The sequence below is a fragment of the Phodopus roborovskii genome, unplaced genomic scaffold, assembly GCF_943737965.1.
Source record: "Phodopus roborovskii unplaced genomic scaffold, PHOROB, whole genome shotgun sequence".
NCBI classification, from domain to species: Eukaryota; Metazoa; Chordata; class Mammalia; order Rodentia; family Cricetidae; genus Phodopus; species Phodopus roborovskii.
Window position 1 is genome coordinate 7,669,233 of NW_026126482.1, and position 22,564 is coordinate 7,691,796.

General features: G+C 54.5%; 1 protein-coding gene across 2 annotated transcripts; it reads left to right on the forward strand.

Moving 5' to 3' along the window:
• The first annotated feature begins 3,685 nt into the window (after positions 1-3,685).
• Positions 3,686-18,858, forward strand: Pdlim7 (PDZ and LIM domain 7). Of its 2 annotated transcripts, none has more exons than XM_051194208.1 (13): positions 3,686-3,850; positions 4,799-4,905; positions 8,060-8,211; positions 8,293-8,323; positions 8,769-8,887; positions 9,433-9,569; positions 9,691-9,727; positions 10,531-10,598; positions 10,746-10,980; positions 12,000-12,180; positions 18,019-18,139; positions 18,235-18,350; positions 18,516-18,858. In XM_051194208.1, exons 2-13 carry the CDS (start codon positions 4,810-4,812, stop codon positions 18,600-18,602), a joined length of 1,380 nt encoding a protein of 459 aa, XP_051050165.1. In that variant the 5' UTR covers positions 3,686-3,850; positions 4,799-4,809; the 3' UTR covers positions 18,603-18,858. The 2 variants fall into 2 exon arrangements, with proteins under 2 accessions (XP_051050165.1, XP_051050166.1); XM_051194209.1 differs by lacking the exon at positions 8,769-8,887 and adding an exon at positions 9,224-9,240.
• The last annotated feature ends 3,706 nt before the right edge of the window (positions 18,859-22,564 follow it).

Here is a 22,564-nt window from a genome sequence, read left to right on the forward strand (position 1 = left end):
ATCCTGTCTCAAAACGTGCCTCCCCCCCCAAAAAAAAAAAAAAAAAAAAATCTAAGTCTCGGAGGAGCTGGGGATATATGGCAGTGGTAGACAGTTATTCCAGAACGTACAAGACCCTACGTTGATCCCCAACACTTCAAGAAAACAAAACAAAAAACTAAGCCAGCTCTGGGGATGCAGAGGTAGGCGGATCCCTGAATTTGAGGCCAACCTGGCTTACAGAGTGTGTTCCAGGCCAGCCAGGGCTACAGAGAAACCCTGTCTCAAGAAAAAAAAAGAGGCCTGACCCTGACCACGGAGCACAGGGATTCTGGTCACCAGGGGGCGCTGTATCCATTCTATCCAGTGCTTGATCCACCCCTGAGGCTGTATGTTCTTGGAAAGATCCCAACATAGCACCTAGTCCCAAGCCTTTGTGTTGAGTAAGGGAGGGACCTGGGGGGGGGGGTGTCTTCCTGTCTGCTGGGACATAGCCAGGAGCCACCAGACGGCCAGTTCCTCCTTTGTCCATTTCTTCTGTCACTTTTGCAAACCTTTCTTCCTTCTATTCTCTGTGCAGGCACTGTGGACAGGATAGAGGATCCCAGACCTCATGAGACAATAGACACACTACGTCAGACAGTGGAAATTGCTATGGGAAAAATAAAGTAGGTTAAGGGACTAGGGGTGATATCAGGGGAGGCAACTAATGTTTTAATTGTTTTGGTGTTGTGCTCTCCCCCAATACACACACACACACACACACACACACACACACACGCACGCACTCGTGCACACACACGCACGCACGCACGTACGCACGCACGCACACACATAGATACACACATAGATACACACACACATAGATACACACACGCATGCACACGCACGTGCACACACACACACACACACACACACGGTTTCTCTGTGTATCCCTTGCTGGCCTGAACCAAATATCATCCTGTCTCTGCCTCCCAAGCACTGGGATTAAAGGTATGCGCCACCACCACCTGGCTAATTTTTTAAAATGTATTCTTTATTATTTTATGTGTATAAGTGTTTGTATATGTGCATACTATGTACATGCCTGATACACATGGAGGCCTGAACAGGGTGTCTAAAATCCCCCAGAACTGGGGTTACAGATGGTTGTGAGTCGCCCTGTAGGTGCTGGGAATCAAATCTGGGGCCTTTCAAAGAGCAGCCGGTGCTGTTAGTTCCAGTTGGGGCTGATGACTGAGATGAGCTGTTCAGAGAAACCCTGCTGGAGGAGGCAGTATTCAAACAGAGGGGGGGGGGAAATTAAAGTTTATTTAGATCTCCAGAAAGAAAAAAAAATGTGTTTTAAGCAAGAGGAATTGCAAAGCTCGAAAGGGCCCCGAGGCAGGAAAGAATGTGCTTGGAGGTATGGAGAGAAGGCCAGGAGTGTGAATGGAATGCAGAGGCCACGGAAGGGGGCTGATCTGGTTTCATTTATTTCCCAGGATTAGAGATTCAGAAAGCTGGGGAGGCTAAGCACAACTTCCTCCCCTCCTTCATTTATATTTTACTTACTTGTTTATTTGGAAACAGGGTCTCCCTCAATTGCCCAGGCTGGCCTTGAACATGTAACCCTCCCCCTCAGCTTCCCCAGTAGCTGGGATGACACAGGGCTATGCTAACAGGCCTAACACTTGACCCAGTTTCTTAGTCTTGCGTAGGTCTTCAGGATTTTAGTTTTATTTTAAATGTAGTGTGAGCCCACTGGAATGCTAAAAGATGAGGTGTGATCTCTGCTTTAAGAATATCACATAGGAGGCTGCGGGAAGACCGGAGGAGGTAAGGGTGAAATCGGGGAGCTCAGCTAGGAGACTGTTAGCTGTTGGGGCATGGGATGATAGCAGCAGAGCAGCAGCATTGATTAGCTGTGAAAACATCTTAAAGGTGGAATATGCCAAATTTGGCAGATGACAGGCATAAGACCTTCATACGCTCTGCTGAGCCAATTGGGTGAATGATGTCACTGACTGGAACCAGGAGGAAGTTTAGAAGAAAGCACGAATTTGGAGTGGGAAGTGGGGTTTCAGAGACTTGCCTAGCAGACATCCAGACAAGGTATTAATTATTGACGTCTGCAGTTCCTGAAGGGGAAGCACGGGTTGGCCATTTTTGGTGTTCTGGAAAGCCAAAGGACAATATGGGGTCTTAAGATGTGAGTGTAGTGACCAGACTGCCCAGACAGGAGGCAGATGAGGAGCTATTGAGGGAAGAAAGCCTTAGAACCCAGGGAGAAAGGTGTTTTTAGATGAAGGAGCTGCTGGGTTTGGTGGTGTGGTCTCAACTCTGAGGAGGTAGAGGCTAGAAGATCTGGAACCCATGCACACTCAAGGCCAGCCAGTCTACATTGGGAGACCTTACTTTTACTTTTATTTTATGAGGATGGGTGTTTTGCTGTCATGAAAATATGTGCACTACATGTGTGCCTAGTGCCTGAAGATGTCAGAAGAGGGCATTGGATCTTAAAGAAAAGGGAGGGAGGGAGGGAGGGAGGGAGGGAGGGAGGGAGGGAGGGAGGGAGGGAATGGCTTGGCCTTGACTGGCATACTTAGCAGGATAGGATAAACCTGAAGGCTGCAGCTGACTTGATGGAGGTCACGGAAACCTGGAGAAAACTGCAAGAGTACTATAGGAGACAAGGGTTAACAAGAGGAAAGCAAAGGGGACAGAAGCATAGCAGATTCCTGAGAAGATGACAACTCCCATAGGAGTTTGAGTGGTCAGGAAATAATGGGGAAGAGGGGATGTAAGGACAGTAGGAGGGCAGGCGGGGTGTGTGTGTGTGTGTGTGTGTGTGTGTGTGTGTGTGTGTGTGTGTGTGCGCGCGCGCGCGCACGCCTCACCGCTCACACACTCAGGAGAACTCAGCTTTCCCTCTGCCCATCACAGCTGGGCTCTGAGGACACCCCATGGCAGCCCCTTCCACCCCAACCCCATAGGAGGGACTGTGTACTCTGGAGGGGGTGGTAAGGGGATACAATCCATCCCAGTCCTGGTGCCTGGCGGAAGTCCCAGAGCTGTGGACTGCTGACTCTGGATGGCCTCATACTGCCGGGCCCAGTGTGGAGCTAAGGGCCTCCTCCAACTCTGTTGGCTCTTACTACTTATTTATTTATCTATTATTCATTTACTTATTTATTGCCTTCCAGATTATCCTGCAAGCCTGACTTTGGTTGGTTAGATGGTTGGTTTTGGTTTGGGGGCTTGAACCAGGGGCCTGCCACGAGTTTGAGTTAAGCATGCTTTCTACCACTGAGCTATCCCCAACCCCTGGAAAAGCTAACTTGAAACTAACTACTCTGTCTCACTTCTCCATTCCCTAAAATTTAGAAAAATCTGAAATGTCCCATGGTGGCTACCATGATCACTTTGCCCTCGACCACTTTGCCCTCTATAGTATCCCCGACAGAAGGGTGTTATAATGCCTTTTTCCCCTCCAAGGGGAGAATGAGGTGAGAGGAGACAGACCGCTAAAACCCGGGTGTTTTAAAAGGCTGCTTTTTCTTGCACTTCGCCAGTGGGAGGCGCAAGGGGCTTGGGTGAGAGCCTGGAGCAGGGCGCAGGCGGGCCTCGATCGGGCTCGGGAGCGAAGTGCCCGGGTAAATGCCCATCCCTCCTTCGCAGTGCGGGGCACTCAGGGCTTATGGACTGGGTGGGGCCTCGCACCGACCCTGGGATGTCCACTCGTTTGGCCTGGAGAGGGTGTGGCCTAGGACTCCGCCCCCTTCCGCGGGCTCAAATTGCGTGGCGTCCGCGGAGGCGGGGTCAGAGCGCAGCGGCGGATCCCAGCGAGGTTCCCGGAGGCCGCCGAGGAGCGGCCCGGCCGGGCACTCAGGTACAGGCGGCCGCGGGGGGTTCATGGCTGCGCCCCGTGGGGGTCCTGTGGCCTGCTGAGGTGCTGGGGAGGGCGTGGGCGGTCGTGGCCTGTGCCAGATTCCCTCGGTTGGCTTCGGCCGCAGCAGCCGCCCCCGCCTTCCTGCGGCGAAGTGGGGCTGATTGGCGCCTGCGCCACCGTGTGCGGCGGGGACGCGGCCAAGCGCAGGACTGGGGCGGGGGACGAGGGGAAACAGAGTCACGTTGGAAAGGGAGCTTCGTGCGTGGGTGGCACCACTTTCACAGGCTTCCAGAAAGAATCCCCTCCCTGCCCGCGCGCGCGTTAGGGACATGACCCCCGCCACTCTCCAAAGGACCAGTACCCCGTTTCTTCCCCCCTTGCAGTGCCCAGGGTCCCGCCCAGGCTTCCAGCAGCCTCGACCTGTCCCAAAATGGCCAGGACCCGCTGCAGTCGGCCTCCTCTCTCACCCCTCCCCCTCCATCCCGAGCCCCTAAAGTGCTCCCTCCACGGGTTCTCCAGTGTCAGCTTACACGCCTTATATAGTCCGAGCCGGCTCCAGCGGCCTGCTGGGACCCGGGGAAGGAGGGGGAGCTGCCCCCTGACTCACCCTGCCGCCCTCCTGAGATTCCAGGTTAGCTTGGGCGAAGCAGTGCCAATTAGCCCCACAGCCCACCCCTGGGAGAGAAAAGAAGTTGAACTTGATGAGAACTTTGCTCACGCTCCCAGTGGCAGAAGGCAGGGTGGGGAACCGACTTGTCTGTTGCCTGTGAGCTCTGCCTGCCAGGAGCCCCACCAAGCCCCACGAGATACCTGCCTCCCAGTGCCTGTGTGTGCTGAGCGTCTGCCTGTAGCTTCTGGTACCTGGCCAATGCCAGTGACCAGATCTGGACTCCCCTGCCCATTTGCAGTGCTGGCTGTGGCCGCTCACTTTCTCCTCTGTCCTCACAGGAGCAGGCACCATGGAGTCCTTCAAGGTAGTGCTGGAGGGGCCAGCACCTTGGGGCTTCCGGCTGCAAGGGGGCAAGGACTTCAATGTGCCCCTCTCCATCTCTCGGGTAAGCCTAGATTGGGGAATCCACTCACTCCCCAAGGGTTCTTGAGTGCTCACGTTTCCAGCAAGTGTTGGGATGAAACAGCAAGAGGGAGCGGACAGCAGTACCCAGGTCCACATGGACACTTACCTTCAAGGACTCCCAACTAGGTAGATAGCGGAAGGGGGAGCCCCTCCCCCAGCCCCCTGCTTTGACATGGTAGCTTCTTGATGCTGTTCCAAGCCCCCTTGGCTATCTGTGAGTGCCAAGGAGAAGCCTGTTCTGGAGTATGGGAGGGTGATGTCTCCAAGAAGTGCCTTAGCCTGAAGAGCAGCGTGTGGCGATGTGTGTCGCCAGGTGCCAGGCAGGACCTAACTTCAGTATCACTGCTGACCAAGGACAGGGCCGGAGGGATGGAGGAGCTCCATCAGCGAGTCTCTGGCAGAGCAAGGACATGAATTGAGGCACAGAATGGCTTGTCCTTCCTGTAAGTTCAAGGACGGAGGTCTCTTCCCAGCTGAGTGAGGACCTGAGCCTCAGTCAGCTGGTTCTGGTCAGACTATAGTGACCTTTGACCCTAAGCAGAGGCATAGTGAGGCCAGCCGACCTCCAGGATTCTTGTTCCCATTCCTCCCACTGAGACAGCCCTGGTGGGGGTGGGGGTGGGGCTGGGAGCTGACTCCTCCCTGTGGAGGGGGATTGCCTTATAAGCCCAAGAATGCAGCCCCAGCCGGGATGGCCAACAGTGGCCAGTCAACAGAACCCAAAAGGGTTGTCCTAGGTCTAGGTCCCTTAGCGCCCATTGGTGGTCCCTCACCTGATCATCAGTCATTTGTGTCAGTGGGACTCAAAGCAAACTTTGTGCCAGAGTGGGTGAGGCCAAGGCGCCAGCTTGGTAGCTCTGACTGGCCTAGGGGGTCAAAAAAGGGGCAGGGACTTCCTGCCTTGATATCCTCCTGCCTAGAGAGGCCCACCCAGCCATGGAGTAGGCAGGCAGCTGTTGGCAGGAAGCCCAGGGCAAGCCCAGCCCGAAGGGGCCTGAGAACTTCCCGGCATTGCTCAGCCTGTGAGGGGTGTCAGAGCTGCATCCCTCTGTGGGAGCCCGACATCGACATCGCGGCCAGGGCGTACAGGCTACGATCTTCCCAGGATCCTTCCCTGGGGCCTTCTTGGAATCTGCCCCAACCAGCAGGGTGACTAAGAGCAGAGGACCCTCCCCCACACTTTCCCTCCATCTGGGAAAGTGCTGGCCAGTGTGGTGTAGGTCTTGGTTTCTTCAGTGGTAGCCATGGCCTCTCAGATGTTGCCTTTTGGAGGCACTCTGGTCCCTGGGTTCCTTTGTCAGCAGCCTTAACGTGTGGGTGGGGCCACCAGCTGAGCCCTGCCCTGGAATGGGTGGGGTGGTCTTTTCTAAATTGGGCCAGCCCGCTATCCCTCCCCTGACCCCAGAGTAGAGGGAGGAAGGAGGGGCTAGGACTGGCTGTGGGCCCAGGCCTGGAAAATGAGGTAATGTCTGGGATTTGGGGGTTGGGCAGCTCAGTGGAGCTCCCAGGCTGACTCACCCACATCCATAATGCTGTCCAGCCCCCTGGCTTTTTACCTCCTTAATCGCTGGCCCCCTTTCCCAAAGGGCCGCGCCCCATCTACTTTCTCCCGCTCTGACCGACCACCGTCTTACCCTCACATCCTTCCTGCCCTCCTCACCCCATAAAAGTAGCTCCTCCATCCCAGTGGCCCCTCTCTCAGGACCCCACCTTGGCCTTACCCCACCCCTCTCAGGAAGCTGCCTGTAGAGGAAGGAGTGGCTAAACCAGGTCCCATCTCTTGACTCACATGGTCATGAGTAAGTCACTTCCCCTCTAGGGTGTCACTTCCCTGTCCCCTTACAAGGGGCTGATTGGAGTGGGATAAAGGTGAGCATGAAGACCCCAGACTTAGCCAGGGCATGAAGGGGCCTCTCAGACGTGGCCTGGCACTGAACTGTCAGCCCTGGTCACCATGCCTGGGTGTTGGCATTGCAAGTGTACCAGGCCTGGCACCCAGGCTCCTTTTGTTTCTAATTTCTTAAAACTTTAGAGGGTGTTGTTGGCCCACGCCTTTAATCCCAGCACTGGGGAGGCAGAGGCAGTCGGATCTCTTGGTTCCAGGCCAGCCTGGTCTACAGAGTAAGTTCCAGGACAGCCAAGGCTGTTACATTGGGGAAACCCTGTCTTGAAAAACCAAAAGACAAAATATTTTGACACAGGATCTGTCTGTGTAGTCTTGGTTGTTCTGGAATTCACTCTGCAGACCAGGCTGGCCTTGGGCTCCAGAGAGAGTGCTGGGATTAGGGCTGTGTGCCACCGCCGCCCAGCTCCCAGAGTCTTTGTGGTGAGCTCTCGCTTGTGTGAGACAGTATTTATTGACCCCTTACTTGTGCCGGCTGCATCCGTGCTTGCGGACAGCCACATCCCTGGCGGCACCTAGTGCGGCTGGATGCCGTGAGCACCGTTTTTTCTGAGTGTGAGCAGGGTGTATCCCCAGACTCTGCAAGCACACAGGGAGATGCGGGGTCCATACTAGGTGTTCTCTGAGTTGCTCTTCTTACCCTTGTTAAGCAGGTAAAGAAAGGGCTCCTCCTCTGCTAACCTCCCCGTCAGGCACAAAATGGAGCTGTCAGGTCCCGATGTCCCCAGTCTCTGCATCAGGACTGTCTGTCCCTAACATCCCCAGAACCTCCCAGCCTTCCCACTGCATCTGCTCACCTGAGGAGCCTGCTGGCACCTTTGGTGGCCTGTACCCCCCTTTTCCTGCCACCCGCGAAGTCTAAGCCTGTCCTTTGTTTTTTAATGTTTATTTGTTTATTTTGCAAGAGTCCATTTGTGAAGGCGTTGAGTGCATGGGGAAGGAAAGGGGTGGGGTGGGGTGGGGGCTGGGACACTTGTCAGGACCCTGGTAAAGGTAACACTGGTCAGCCCTATTAGGCCTTTGTAACCCAGTCTTAACACAGGTAGGTAAGCCATCTGCGGAGGGCGATCTGGTGGGTGAAATACCCTACAGAGCAGAGCTCCCCGAGGCTGCGGGTGTTAGCCTGAAGGTGCCCTGGAGGGAGGCTCGAGGAGAGTGGACAAGTAAGCAGTAGGGACAGGAAGCTGCAGCTTGGGTGTGAGCCCATGGGCCTCTGACCGCTCCTCTACAGCTCACTCCTGGGGGCAAAGCCGCACAGGCTGGCGTGGCTGTGGGAGACTGGGTACTGAGCATCGATGGTGAAAACACGGGCAACCTCACGCACATTGAGGCCCAGAACAAGATCCGCGCCTGTGGGGAGCGCCTCAGCCTGGGGCTCAGCAGGTACAGGGGCCACAGGGCCAAGGGGTGGAGGCAGCCTCTGGTCTCGCCCATCTGCCTTCACTGTTTACTCTTCTTCTCCAGAGCCCAGCCTGCGCAGAGCAAACCGCAGAAGGTAGGTTGAACAGGAGATAACCAGGCTGAGAAAGGGAGGGGCTTGGACTCCTGGGCCCTCCCTCACCCAGCCTTACCCTAAGAGCAGAGGGCAGATGCCAGAAGGGGCAGTGTCTGGGGGACTGAGTGGGCTGGGAGCTGCCGCACGGGCTGGGAGCTGCCGCACGGTCTGGGCGCCACACGTGCCTGTCTGTCTGTCTGTCCGCTTCTTCCCACGAGCCTGTGCTGTGTGCACCTGCCCATCCTTGGTCTCCCTTGGCCCAGAGTGGGTTACCGAGTTCATCACTTCCAAATGGGCCCCTCGAGATCATAGTTGCCCCTTCGCCCTTAGCCTCTGGCCAGATGTGTTTGTGGAGCTGGACCTGTCACTGTCCTTGGTGATGGTGACTCCGCTCCCGCCTCAGCCCCCACTCCCACCCACCCTGCCTGGCTCTGTCTCTGCCCAGGCCCTGACCCCTCCCGCCGACCCCCCGAGGTACACTTTTGCACCAAGCGCCTCCCTCAACAAGACGGCCCGGCCCTTTGGGGCACCCCCACCTACTGACAGCACCCCGCAACAGAATGGGTATGTCAGCCCCTGCCACTCACTCCTTCCTGTCTACGGTCCACACTGTCTGCACACAAGCTGCCCGCTACCGCTCAGTCTGCGCTGGACCCCAGCCCCTTCACCGTGTGGCAGCAGTCCCCGGCGGCTGGGTAGGCCTTGGGTATGGAGCCCCCTAAGGCCATTGCTGCTGCACAGGCTGCCCTCCTGGGCAGCCTGGGGTTGGGGTGTGGTTTTGGGCCAGCTGAGTCTCAGACGCTCATGCCCCCTTGCCTCCCTCTCCGCTTCTCTATTTCCCCCATCTTTCTTCTCCCTGTCCGTCCCTTTACTTGTCTATCTGTCTTATTTCCTTCACAGGTGCAGACCCCTGACGAGTCAGTGAGCCCCTCTTCCTGTCACTTTCCCCTTTCGGGTGGTGGCCCCTCCCTCCCTTCCCTCCCCTGCTCCCCTCTCTCACCTGCCCGCCCTCCTGCCCAGCACCTGTCACCATCATGCACATCAGACCCTGGGAGGGGCTGCCCCGCTGTCCACCAGAGCCAGGGTTCTGAGCCACGCCCTTCCCACAGACAGTTGCTCAGACAGCTGGTCCCCGATGCCAGCAAGCAGCGGCTGATGGAGAATACCGAAGACTGGCGGCCACGGCCAGGGACAGGCCAGTCCCGCTCCTTCCGCATCCTCGCCCACCTCACGGGCACAGAGTTCAGTAAGTGCTGGCCCAGGTCAGGGCGGACTCCCTGGACCTTAGCCTAGGCCTGACTTTGCCAGGACTCGAGGCTGGGGTGACCCTGGTTTCTCTTGGCCAATGCCTGCCTCTGTCCTCTCAGTGCAAGACCCGGATGAGGACCACGCGAAGAAGTCAAGGTAAAAGCGTGGGCTCTGGCCCTCCCCCAGCCCCCCGCCTCTGCTCCGGCCTGCTCCGGCCAGGCCGTCTTCTCTCCCTTCCTCCTTTCCTTGCCTCCATCCCCTGCCGCCCTCCGCCTCCTTCCTTTCACCCCTCCTCCTCTCTCTCTGCCCCTCAGGGAAAAGTATGTCCTGGAGCTGCAGAGCCCACGCTATACACGCCTCCGGGACTGGCACCACCAGCGCTCTGCCCACGTGCTCAACGTGCAGTCATAGCCTGGCCCTTTCCAGCCTGCTGCTCTCAGCTCTCCTTTCTCTGTTACTCCCTGCCAGAGCACCCATTGGTGCCTCCAGCCTCTGCCTACCGCTTTCATGGCCCTGGCAGCCAGCCTGGCAGCCGGCCTGGCCTCGTCTGACGCTGCCTTCCCTGTCGGCCCTGTGGTTCTACTGTCCGCCGGGCCTGCACTGCCTTGAGCATGAGAATAAATGTTCTCAGTCTTTGCCTCTGTCTTCTATCTCGTTGAGTCTGGTTTGGGGATGGGGCCTTAAGTGCTGTAGACTCGGGGGCCTGCAGTCTGCTCCTCAGTGGGAGGAAGTACCGCACCGTGGCTCTGCTGTGAGGAGCCCCACCCTGCTCCCACATTGCACACAGCAGAGCAGATAGCTGTAACTTACCGAGGGAGCAGCCCTTCCTACCTGTACCCCAGAGGGGCCTGGGACCCATCCCAGCAGATTGACTCATGGGGCCAGCACAACCGAATTTAGGGGGTGGGACCATGCCCAGAGCCTCAGCCAGGCAGGGCCTTGAATGGCCGATCTTGCAGCCAGGTACCCAGGACAGAAGCCCCAGCCCCAGCCCCAGCCTCAACTATATCCCAGGAACCCTGGCCTGGTAAGAAAGAGGGCGTGGTCTGAAGACGGGTGGGTAGCCGCCACCGTGCTCTTAGGGGTGGTGGGCCTTTGTAGGCTACCCCGGGCTCTACCCTCTGCGCTTTGGCCTCCCTGAGTGCCCTCTGGATGTACTTTCCTTGGCTGTCAGGCCCCACCACCCCCAGCCCCACCAGCCGCCCACCCTGGGCTGTGGACCCTGCATTTGCTGAGCGCTATGCCCCAGATAAAACAAGCACGGTGCTGACCCGGCATAGCCAGCCAGCCACACCCACGCCTCTGCAGAACCGCACCTCCATACTGCAGGCCGCAGCTGGAGGGGGCGCAGGAGCGGGCAGCAGTAACGGCAAGACTCCCATATGCCACCAGTGCCGCAAGATCATCCGGTGAGTGTTCCCGGCCGGCCTTGCTCTTTCCTGCCCTGCGGCCTGCCTAGCCTCGGCCCCATTTACCTACCTGCCCTCCCTCAGCTGCTACTCTGAGGAAATTAGGGATTTGGTTGAAGCAGGGAGGGATCTAGCCTGGAACCTTAGATTGCTTAAAATTTATTTTCCTTTTTGCATACGGGTGTTTAGCTGTGTGCGTATCTGCACGGCTTGCAGGCCTGGTGCCCACAGAAACCTTTAGAAAAGGGAGTTGGAGTTCCCTGGGACTGGATGGAGTTGGAGAGGGCTGTGAGCCTTCATGTGGGTGCTGGGACTCAAACCTGGGTCCTGTGGAAGAGCAGCAAGTGCTCTCAACTGCCGAGTCCTCTCAGCAGCCCCCGATTCTCAGGTTCTTAATCCTGCACTTCTCCATACAGCAGTCTGTATCAGTGAGCTGCAAGCAGCAGCCCCAGGCTGTGGCGCTCACTTTGCCGCTCTGGGTACCGAAGGCCTCCCAGCCTGCGGCTTCCCCAACATGCCTGGCCTCTGCTAAACCACTCCGTTCAGAGCCAGTCGGCCATGGGTGCCTCCCTCTGTACACTGCTCCCTGGAGCCCAGCCAAGTCACACAGCACCTCAGAGCCACCTTCTAGAACCTTCCTAGTGGGCCTTGGTGGGCTGCTCTTGTCTCCCATCACCTTTTAGGCAGAGGGTTTGTAAATACATCCCCTCCCGGCACCCCCATTTATCCAGGGCCTGCAGGCCCCTGCTCAGGCCGAAGGGAACAGGGAAGCAGGACAGGGTGTTCACCGGGCTCTGTTGAGGCTCCACCCTCACCTGGGGCAGTAGCCCCCCAGGAGTGTTACTGTAGTCTCAAACTGTCATCCCCTCCCAAACCAGGACACCGCAGTCATCAAGAGTGAGACTGCGTATAAGGGTTCTCTTTGCCTTTGCTCCCTCTTGCCGTAGATCTTGGAGAAACCACCCCTGTCTTCCTCCTGGGGTGCCTGCCTCATTTGCATGCTTTCCTTTTCCCCTCAGGGGCCGCTACCTGGTAGCACTGGGCCATGCATACCACCCTGAAGAATTTGTGTGCAGCCAGTGTGGAAAGGTCCTGGAAGAGGGTGGCTTCTTCGAGGAGAAGGGGGCTATCTTTTGCCCCTCCTGCTATGACATGCGCTATGCACCCAGCTGTGCCAAATGCAAGAAGAAAATCACTGGAGTGAGTGTGGCTGGTGGGGGGGGGCAGGGAGGAAAGTAAATGCTGAGCCCATGGCATCATTCAGTAGTGTTCAGCAACTGCTGATGTGAGTGCTCAGCATGAATCTTCAGGACCCTAAAGACCTCACAGCTCAGAATATGGTTCCAGTGATGGAGAACTTGCTTGCGTAGCATTTACAAGGCCCTAGTTCCATTCTGTGTACCAACAGCCTCATCAGGCATGGTGGCCTAATCCCAGCACTTGGAAAGCAGAGGCAAGAGGATTATAACAGGCCATCCCAGGTCACACAGTGAGCCTGTCTGAAGAAAACAAAATGGCATCACTTACACCAGCCAGGATACTCTTTGTTTGTTTGAAACAGGGTTTCTCTGTGTATCCCTAGCTGTCCTGGAGCTTGCTCTGTAGGGCTGGCTGGCCTTGAACTCATAGATCCTACTGCCTCTGCCTCCCAAGTGCTGGGGTTAAAGGTGTGTGCCAATACCACCCAGCTAGCCAGAATACTCTCGAGACAGGGTTTCTCTGTATTGCTTTGGAACCTGTCCTGGAGCTAGCTCTATAGACCAGGCTGGCCTCGCTGGAACTCAGAGATCCGCCTGCCTCAGACTCCGAGTGCTGGGAATAAAGGTGTGTGCCACTAATGCCTGGCTCAGAATACTCTTAAAAGGCCAGCCTTTAAAAATTTTTTTGGGGGGTGTATTTATTTTATATGTATTGAGTGTTTTGCCTGCATATATGTGAGTGCACATTCACACCCGGTGCTCTCAGAGGTCAGAAAGATGGTGTCCTCTGGACTTGGAGTTACAGATGGTTGTGATCTACATGTGAGTGCTGGAAACCAAATCAGGGTCCCATACAAAAGCAGCAAGTGCTTTTAACCACTGAACCACCTCTCCAACCTAAAAGATTAAATTCCATGCAGAAAAAAAAGCGAAAGCTGGATGGTGGCACACCTTTAATCCCAGTACTCAGGAGTCAGAGGCAGGAGGATCTCTGTGAGTTCGAGGCCAGCCTGATCTACAGAGCCAGTTCCAGGACAGACAGTTACACAGAGAAACCCTGTTTTTTCTTGGGGGAGGGGTGGAAATCTGCTCCAGTAGCTAGGGGCAGTGACATCAGGCCCAGCCAAGTCTCGGCACTGTGGTCTCCCGAGTTTGCTTCTTTTTTTATTTTTTGTTGGCTTCATTCATTCCCAGCATGCTTTTCTCTGGAGAAAGATAATAACAGTGGAGCCTCCAAGGTTCCATTTTACCAGGGTAGCTCCATAGTAGAGAAAACCCCTCAGTCCCTGATGCCTGGAGGCTCTGATGCTGACGCTCATTGGCCTAGTTTGAGTGACGTCGTCATCTCTGTAAAGTTTGACGCGTCTGATTGGATGGGGCTGGAGTCTGTCCCCCCCCCCCCAGTGTCTGTCAGGTGAATCTCCAGCCTGACAACATTCACTGGTGGTGGTGGCTTGGAGCTCCATCTGAACCATGGTACCTGAGGGATGGCTGGTGCCCTGAAATAAATTCAGGTTCATGTACCCTAAGAAGGGAAATGGTCAAGGCAGCTGCTGCACCAACTGGAACTGTATTTGACTGCAGTAACAGAAAGGATCATTGCCCTGCTAGAAGTGGGTTATTTATTTCAGTGAAGAGAATTCCTGGTCTAGGATGGTCCTCAGGTACCTGATATATAATGCTGTTAGATGGCTGCTGAAGCCCCAGGCAGGAGAGAGGCAAATAACATTCTTTTAGTAGAGTACTGAGAATCAAGCCTAGGGCCTTGCATGTAAGGTTTTGCATTTGAATCCAAAAGATACAAACTGGCTTCCATTATTGGCTAGAAATGCTATACATCCACCTTGGGCTACGTGGGGAGCAGGAAACCTAATGTGCTTGTCACTCTAGCTGGCCGTTGGCAGGGAGGGTTCCAAGACCCCACAGGTACTGGCGCTCAAATCCCTTACATAGAGTGGCATCACAGTCGCCTGTAAGCAGTGCACATCTCCTCTGTTCTTCTGCCCATTTACAACCCCCAATAAAACATAAATGCATAAATGTCACACTGTATTGTTTAGGGAATAATGGCCAGAACAAGAAGTAGCATCTGGCTGGGTGGTGGCGCACACCTTTAATCCCAGCACTCAGGAGGCAGGGGTAGGTGGATCTCTGTGAGTTTGACACTAGCCTGGTCTACAGAGCAGAGTTCCAGGACAGCCAGAGCTACACAGAGAAACCCTGTCTTGAAAAACAAAAACAAACAAAAAACCCCACTGTGTCTGTCTGCTTCAGGCCCTGGTATTTTCCCAAGTATTGTTGATTAAAGTCACAGATGCTGGACCTGAGGACCCTGAGGGCCACTTGTACATTAGCTGTCCAGTCTAGGTCGCAGCTGCCGGTAGAAGTGAAGGAATGTAAAAAGCCATGAGCAGCAGCCAGCTCAGTGTCTACTGCTCCTAATGTACAAAGAGACTGGAAGATAACTAGACAAGACTCCTGGGTGGCAGAGGCAGAAATTCAAACGAAAACATTTGGTGCAAACCCTGTTTGTCCCCCAAAGCCTAAACACAAGAGCATAATCCAACCAGTTTTCTGTGCTACCATCAGAGCTGGGCTTGAGGCTTCATTGGTGTGTATGTAGCAAGAATTCAGATCTGGTAGGCAGATCTAGCCTGTGACCCAAAGGGAACCCACTCCCAGGTGCTCTCACTGGGAGAGAGGGACCTGCAGGTGACACAGGCTCAAGGTGTGTGTGGGGGGGAGGGGGGAGGCAGAACAGGTATGGTCAACAGCCTGAATAGGTTTCTATTCTACACCGTGGGAACTGAGGCCTAGAAAGAGGCAGAAACTACCCAGTGGAGGCCAAGAGCATGAAGCTGAGCCCAGGGCCTCTCCAGTGTCCTTCCTTGTAACACGTACGGTTTTTCTGCCCGCCGCCTGGTCTGGTCCCGCCGCCGCACCAGCCCCAAATAATGCACAGAGACTCTGTATTTGATATAATGCTATTGGCCAGGTGCTAGTTTCTTATCGGCTAGCTCTGTCTTAATTATTAACCCATTTCTATGTATTTCCATGTGGTCTTACCGGAGAGCAGAGGAATGGCGGTTCTGTTCTCTCCAGGCTCTCCATCCTGACTCCTCCTTTCTACTTCCTCTTTCCTCCTTGTCTCTTAGTCCCTTCTATCTCCTTTCCTATTGGCCAACAGTGCTTTATTCATTAACCAGTATGAGAAACATACAGAATAACATCTCCCATCACTTCCTGGCAGCTTGGGCTTTCTCTGCTTTTTGCTTATTCCACAAGGCTTCTGGGTGTGGTCAGAGTCCACTGTGTGACACTGATTAGTGAGAAAATAGAGAACTCTTGGCAGCTCCGCCCAGTGGTGGATGGCCTGGGACCGAATGGTACACTGGAACTACTTCATTTTGTGGTCCAGCCATCTCAGCCTGAGCTCATAGTCCAGGCCGCCTCTTGAGCCTTGACCAAGACGTCCACGTTCCAGCTAGCCCTCAGTCAGAAGAGGAAGATATGGGAGGCACTCATCTGTAAAGGATGCTGTCACTTAGCCCTTCTTCCATCCTGTTAATCAGAACCCAGCCAGTGACCACGCCTAGCTGCAAAGGAAGCTGGGAAATGCAGCCTTTATTTTGGGTAGCCGCACAACCTTTTCATCAGTTGCCTGAAAGGAAGGAATTTACACTACTAGGGATAAAAGTCTGACCTCATTATAGTATTCCAGGTGTTCCAGTAAGGGCCCTGTCTACTCAGAAGTCCCTTGAAAATACTCCCTGCTTCTGACTGCACTCCCTCATTCAGGAGTCACGCCCTGAACCCTGAGGACAGGAGGTCAGATGACTTCACCATTACCAGGGTAGGGGCTCGTAGTGGACACCTGGCATCATCTAGGCATAAACTGAGGACTCTGCTCTTAAGTCCAGTCGCGTACAGTATACGGGGTCCCTCTCCTTCATGCTTCAGCCCGGGCTCCCCGTTTTGTTCATGAGCTCAGGTCCTTCTACCACAGTGCTTTTGCAGACTCAGCATCCTTTACCACTGCCCCTCTTTCTCAGCTGGGATGTAGCTCACTTCCTCATGAACCGCTTCATCCTCCTTTTTAAATTTTTAATTGTGTGTGTACCGATGAATGAAGCAAGTGTCCCTGGAAGCCAGGTGAGTGTGTCAGATCCCCTGGAGCTAGAGTTATACTTGCCCAAAATGGGTGGAAACCAAACGTGGGGTCCCCTTCAAGAGAGGTCATCAGTCTCTTCGGTCCTGGGAGTACCTTTCCCTTCCTTCCCTTTCTTTCATTCAAGATAGGGTTTCTTTGTTATGCTGGCTGTTCTGAAACTTACTCTGTAGACCAGGCCGGCCTTGAACTCAGAGATCCACCTGCTTTCTGCCTCCCCAGTGCTGGGATTAAAAGAAATATGCCATCACTGCCCCTCCCCCAGTACCCATTCTTCCCATCAGGCCTCCCTCCCCACAGTTACCTTACTGTCTTACTGTGTTTTGACCCATCTTGCTTCCCTGGGTGTGGACAAGTGGAAAATGCCCTTAAGAGGGAGGCAGGCACAAGTGGGGATTCCCTCAGGGCAGAGAAGGCTGCAAGCGGGGGGGGGGGGGGGTTGTGTCACAGGTAGCACTTCAGAAAGGGGAGGGGGACCTGCGCTCATACTGGGGGGGGGTATTAGGATGCTGGGCAAAGAGATTTCTAGTCAGTATAGTTTGGATTCAGTACAGATGTAGAGTGTTCCCAGAGCTAAGATGTCTCCCAGAATTACGTTTGGCTTGGCCATGCTTTTATTTCTGAGTCAGTCAGCATCCTTTATAAATTTGGGTTAGGTGTAGTTCAGTGGTAGAATACTTGCCTAGCACACGAGGTCCTCGATTTTGTCAGCAGCACCAAGAAAAACAAGGTTTCAGGTCATTCTCAGTGAACCGGTCAGAACCAGTGTTTGAAACAGTCCAAGTAATCCCCAAGTGATGCAGGCTCCACTTGGGCCCATTGAATACCCCATCTGACCCTTAAAAGAGCCTGGGGTCCCTGGCTGCAACCTGAGGCTGTTTTCTAAACAGTCCAGCAAGACTGGGTTCAGGCCCTCAGTTCCCAAGATAGGTAGCCACGTTCTAAAAGGATAAAGCGTTGCCTGGTACACAGCCTCTGGCCGTGGGGCACTTAACAGTTCCAGGAATGGCCAGTCTGACCCTGGGGAGAGCTCATTCACTGGGGCCAAGTTCACTAAGGACCCTGGGTTAGGCCCTGTTGGAATAGACCCACTCATAGAGCAGCTGATGTGCATGCCTTCCATGCAGGAAGAGATGGTAGGCAGCTGATACAACAAACATCATCGGGGAGGGCATTAGTGAAGTGATTGATACAGGGCAGTGGGAGAGGCCCTGCCAGTGTGCCGTAGGAGAGGTGGCGGCCTGGCGTGTTCACTGGGGTCGGAGTGGGCCCTGTGGAATGAGTGGCAGTTGTACAGAAACCTAAAGTCAGAGGTCGGGAGCCGTGGGCGGAAGGAGAGCCCCAACACTGTGCTTGCCCTGTCAGTGACAGCTAAAAGGCTGGTGTGGCAGGATCGACTTGTGAGTGAGGGGAGGGAACGGGACAGGCCTGACTGGCCGGATCCTGCGTGGGACGTGACGTTTTAAAAGACAGGATCTATGCCCAGCAGGGCCTTTTCGCGTTCAGCATGCTGGGTGTGTCTTGAAGGTGGGCCCTTCAGTGCCCGCTGATGAGGGGTGTGCGAGGAGGCGGGATTTTGGGTCAGACACGGTGGCACACACCTGAAAACCCAGACCTCAGAAGCCGGGGACCGCATCAGGGCTGACCCTGACAGTGACTGGCCTCTTCCAGGAGATCATGCATGCCCTGAAGATGACCTGGCATGTACACTGCTTCACCTGTGCCGCCTGCAAAGCGCCCATACGCAACAGGGCCTTTTACATGGAAGAAGGGGCGCCCTACTGCGAGCGAGGTACCTGGTGGTCTAGAGGAGGCAAGGAGGGAGGGCCGGATGGGGCGGGGGGGGGCAGGTGTGAATACAGACCCCCCTTCTGTCCCCATTGCCAGACTATGAGAAGATGTTTGGCACAAAATGTCGAGGATGTGACTTCAAGATTGACGCTGGAGACCGCTTCCTCGAAGCTCTGGGCTTCAGCTGGCATGACACATGCTTTGTTTGTGCGGTAAGCGACCCCCCCTCCCCTTACACAAACACGCACACACGCGTGTGTGCGCCTCTTGTTACTCAACACCCATGCCCATCTCCTACCTGCGGGGTGGAGGAGAGGTTGGGAAATGGCCTCCCCACTCCCCCCAGCCTCGTGTGACCGGACCTTCATTGTTCCTAGATATGTCAAATCAACCTGGAAGGAAAGACCTTCTACTCCAAGAAGGACAAGCCCCTTTGCAAGAGCCACGCCTTCTCCCACGTATGAGTTTCCCTCCACACACTATTGCCACCCACCCTGCCTGAAGGGTGAAAAGTCTCGAGTGATCACCCTCAACTTTTCTGGGTAGGGCTGGTAGTAGTTGTCACAGCCCCAACTCCTCGCTGGATCCTGGGGTTCCCTGAACCGTTTCACCTTCTTCACAGTCCCCTTGCCTACACTTCCCCACCGCCATCACTCACTGGTGCTGGCCATACTAGGCCCTGTTCATTCCAGTGCCGCAATAAACCTGTATCTAGCTGTGTGCTGTGTGTGCGTGCCCTCCCACTTTGCAACTGGAATGAATGGCGGGACTTGATGCAGAAGGAAGGTGGGTTTAAGACAGTTGTTGGAGCCGGTTGGTAATCCCAGCCCTCAGGAGGCAGAGGCAGGCAGATCTCTGTTAGTTCAAGGACAACCTGGTCTTATGGAGTGAGTTCCAGTGCAGGCACCAAAGCTACACAGAGGAACCCTGTCTTGAAAGACAAACGGACGGATGAGTTGAGGGCAGCTCTTGGAGCTGAGCCTCTTAGTAACCCTGCAAGATCACTGGGAAGAAGGCAGTGTGGATCCCCTGTGCGGGGCCCAGTGCCCACAGCTGTGAAGCGGTGAGGGCGGAGCAGGTGTGCAGGGGGGGACGGGGACATGTGGACAGCAGTGACTGTCAGGGACGCCCTTGACGGAGCAGTGATGGAAATGGAACCCTGTGACAAGCCCCGGGGACCCTGGACAATGTCGCTAGGGATCTAGTGTGTGCCAGAGGCTGCCTGCTCACGTGATCTCCCACACACCCTGCCAGGTGGCTGCAGTTATTTCTTTTTTTAAAAAACGTGTTTATTTTTATTTTATGTGCACTGGTGTTATGTCTGCCTGTGTGTCTGTGTGAGGGTATCAGATCCCCTAGAACTGGAGTTATAGACAGCTGTGAGCTGCCATGTGGGTGCTGGGAATTGAACCCAGGTCCTCTGGAAGAGCAGCCAGTGCTGTTAACTGAGTCATCTCTCCAGCCCCCCTTGTCTGTTTCTTTTGAAACAGGTTGGTATTCTGTACCCCAGGCTGGCCTAGAACTCACTGTCACGTGGCCAACTTCAAACTTAAGTTGGTTCTCCGGTTGCAGCCTCTGAAATGCGAGGTTGCAGCATGAGGTGTCTATCACACCCTGAGACTCTTGGTTTCCTTTTTTTTTAAGTTTTGCTTGTTTGGTTTTTGTTTTGTTTTTGAAACAAAGTTTAATGTATCCTAAGGCCAGCCATGAACTCACTATGTAGCCCAGGGAAAACCTTGAACTTCAAATTCCCCTGTCTCTAGAGTGCTGGGACTTGAACCCAGGATGTATGGGTGCTTCACCTATAAAGACGTATGTACACTTTCATGACTGGTGCCTGTGGAGCCCAGAAGGGAGCGTTGGATTCTCTGGAACTGGGTTTACAGATTGTGAGCCACCATGTGGTACTCCAGTCTTCTGGAAGAGCAGCCAGTGCTCTTAACCACTGATCCCGCTGTATCTAATGGGCTTTGGTGGATTTCATTAGTTCCCAGGGGTTCCTACTTCCCATGATGCCCTCTACCATCCTAAAGGGACTGTCATAGGCGAGGGACTGAAGAGGGGACTCATGGCCATGTGTTCTTTGGAGGTCCCTGTCTTCATTCAGGCTGGTCCCCTTTATGGAAAAAAAAAAAAAAAAAAAAAAAGGCTGCTCTTAGCTATCCTGCAGAGCCTAGAACATCTGGTGTATAGGAAGAGTAAATGTTTGTTTAGTGAAGTGTTACGGATGTTTAGGAGACAGGTCTAGGAAGCAGCTGAAGAGTCAAGCCTAGATTCATTCACCTTAGCTTCAACCCTGGACTGAACTTGGGCCAGGGCCGGGCACTCAGTGTAAATGCTTGTAATTAACGCCTGGGGAGAGATGAGGCACAGGCCCCAGCAGGTAACACCAGGAGCAGAGCAGGTAGGATGTGTCTGTCTTTCAACATAGACACACTGAGCATATTAAAGGCAGCATCTTTCAGTTCACAAAGAAATGTACTCTCTTGCTTCTCTTGAACTGTGAAGCCCTCTCAGTCCATCCTCAGTTTCCATGGATACCCAAGAGCACAAGCACAGGGTGGATGGCAATTGCTGCTAGGCGCCCTTTTGGAGGTAGCCACCAGTCCCAAACACAGGACTGCCATGTCCTCCAGGCAGTGAAGCCAAATCTGCCAAATTAGCAACAATGTGTGCAGGTTCCTGTGTTTTGGTGTTTTATGTGAGAACTGTTTTTTTTTTTTCTTTATTTTTTATTTTTTTGTATTGGCAGCTGCATCTTACTTTCTTAATCCTGTTTTAAAAATAATAAATGCGGGCCAAAGCCAGTGTGAGGGTAGCTAGGGACTCGGCACAGAAAACCAACAGAGGACCCAGAACAATCATGGAGCTGGGCACGGAAAGCAGAGGGAGCCGCCAGGGACAGCATGACAGCCTGCGGGGCACTCCTGCAGGACCTCCACACAGGCCAAGAGCATTTCCAGAAGTTGCCAACAATGTCAACCAGGCAGATAAGGCCAAGGAGTCCCCATGGTATTTCAAAACAAGGTGACATTTGCCAGATCAGTTTAGCAAAAGAGCTGGGCCCCTGCCAGGAATAAAGAGGAACAGGTGTATGTGTGGAGAGCTTGCAGACAGCTTCAAAAGGCTCACACGGGGGACACACACACTGGACCACACCACAGGAGGACAAGAGGCCCTGTCAGCTGAGTACAAGATAATGTGGGGAGCGTGATTGAAGGCAGAGCTAGAGGGCTCAAGAGGGGCGTGAGGAAGCACTGAGGGCCACTTCAGGGAGAGTGAGCGCTGGCACGGACCTGTCTGGATCCTGGGCACTGTGAAGCAAGTGCTTTGGACCTAGCTCTTCCATTACCTGCTAAGAGTGACAGTTTGAGCCAGTCATGGTGGGTGGCACAGGCCTCTAATCCCAGCACTCTGGGAGGCTGAGGCAGGAGGAGGGTAGGAATTCAATGGCAGACTGCTACAGAGAGAGCTAGGCAGGCCAGAGCTGCGTGTTAAGACTGCCTTTAAAAACTAAGAAACTTGGGCTCAGAGAGGCAAAGATGACATGTCCAGAGCCACCCATCAGGAATGACCAGAAATCGCTATTCTGTGGACTTCCCACTGAGCTCCTGCCCCTCTCCCCACCCTTTCACAGCCTAACCACCCCTTCCCCCAATCCAGGGCTGGTAAGATCACCTTGTTCCCAAGCTGGAGTGTGCGGCTGTGTGGCTGGAACCTACACTTGGAAATGAATGTCTTTATGCCAGGCGGGAGAGGCCATTAGCTCCCTTGGAGAGAGTGCAGTGTCCCCAGCCAACAGGGGTCCGCGTGGGCAGGAGATGAGGGAGGGACTTTTTCCTGCTCTGAGCAACTCTAACTCATTTGCAGTCAGCAGGGAGGGGTGGCAGAGGGCGGGCGAGGGACTGTTTCTCCAGAAAGGATGCCCCTGTGCCTCCTCTTCAGGGCTCAGCCCCACATGGCCTGGGTACACACAGAAGGCACACATCCGCCCTCCAAGCCTTGCTGCAGGAAGGAATGGAGGCGGTCGGCTGAAGGGCGTGGTGGCTGCCCACCCAGAGAGCAGTAGGCACACAGAGACCCACAGCTTAGTCCAGATTCCAGAGCCATTGTAGCAAGGGATGCTTTGGCAGCTCAGAGCCAGGAGAGAACTCAGGAGGACCCAGGACCTTTTGCTCAGCTATTAGGACAACTCAGGTTTCAGCCACATCCTTGGCCACCAACAAAGATGGCCAGCACTTCAGGGACTAAGTAGATGAGGAAGAATTATTGCTGAAATTCAAACTCATTTAAGAAAAAAAAAAAAAGAAGGAGATAATGTTCCAGAACTAGTTGCCGCGGCCTCAGTAGTAGCAGATGCCAGACACAGGCGATGGCGGCTTACACTCTTTCCCTTGATTCTGCCTCGACATAGAGTCTGTCACCG

What these genes read in the sequence shown, in the direction of transcription:
- Pdlim7 (XM_051194208.1), top strand. Translation starts at nt 4,810, where the DNA reads ATGGAGTCCTTCAAGGTAGTGCTGGAGGGGCCAGCACCTTGGGGCTTC. An exon ending in CGCAGAGCAAACCGCAGAAG is followed by an intron (nt 8,324 to 8,768) that starts GTAGGTTGAACA and finishes GTCTCTGCCCAG; the next exon opens with GCCCTGACCCCTCCCGCCGA. An exon ending in AGCACCCCGCAACAGAATGG is followed by an intron (nt 8,888 to 9,432) that starts GTATGTCAGCCC and finishes CCCTTCCCACAG; the next exon opens with ACAGTTGCTCAGACAGCTGG.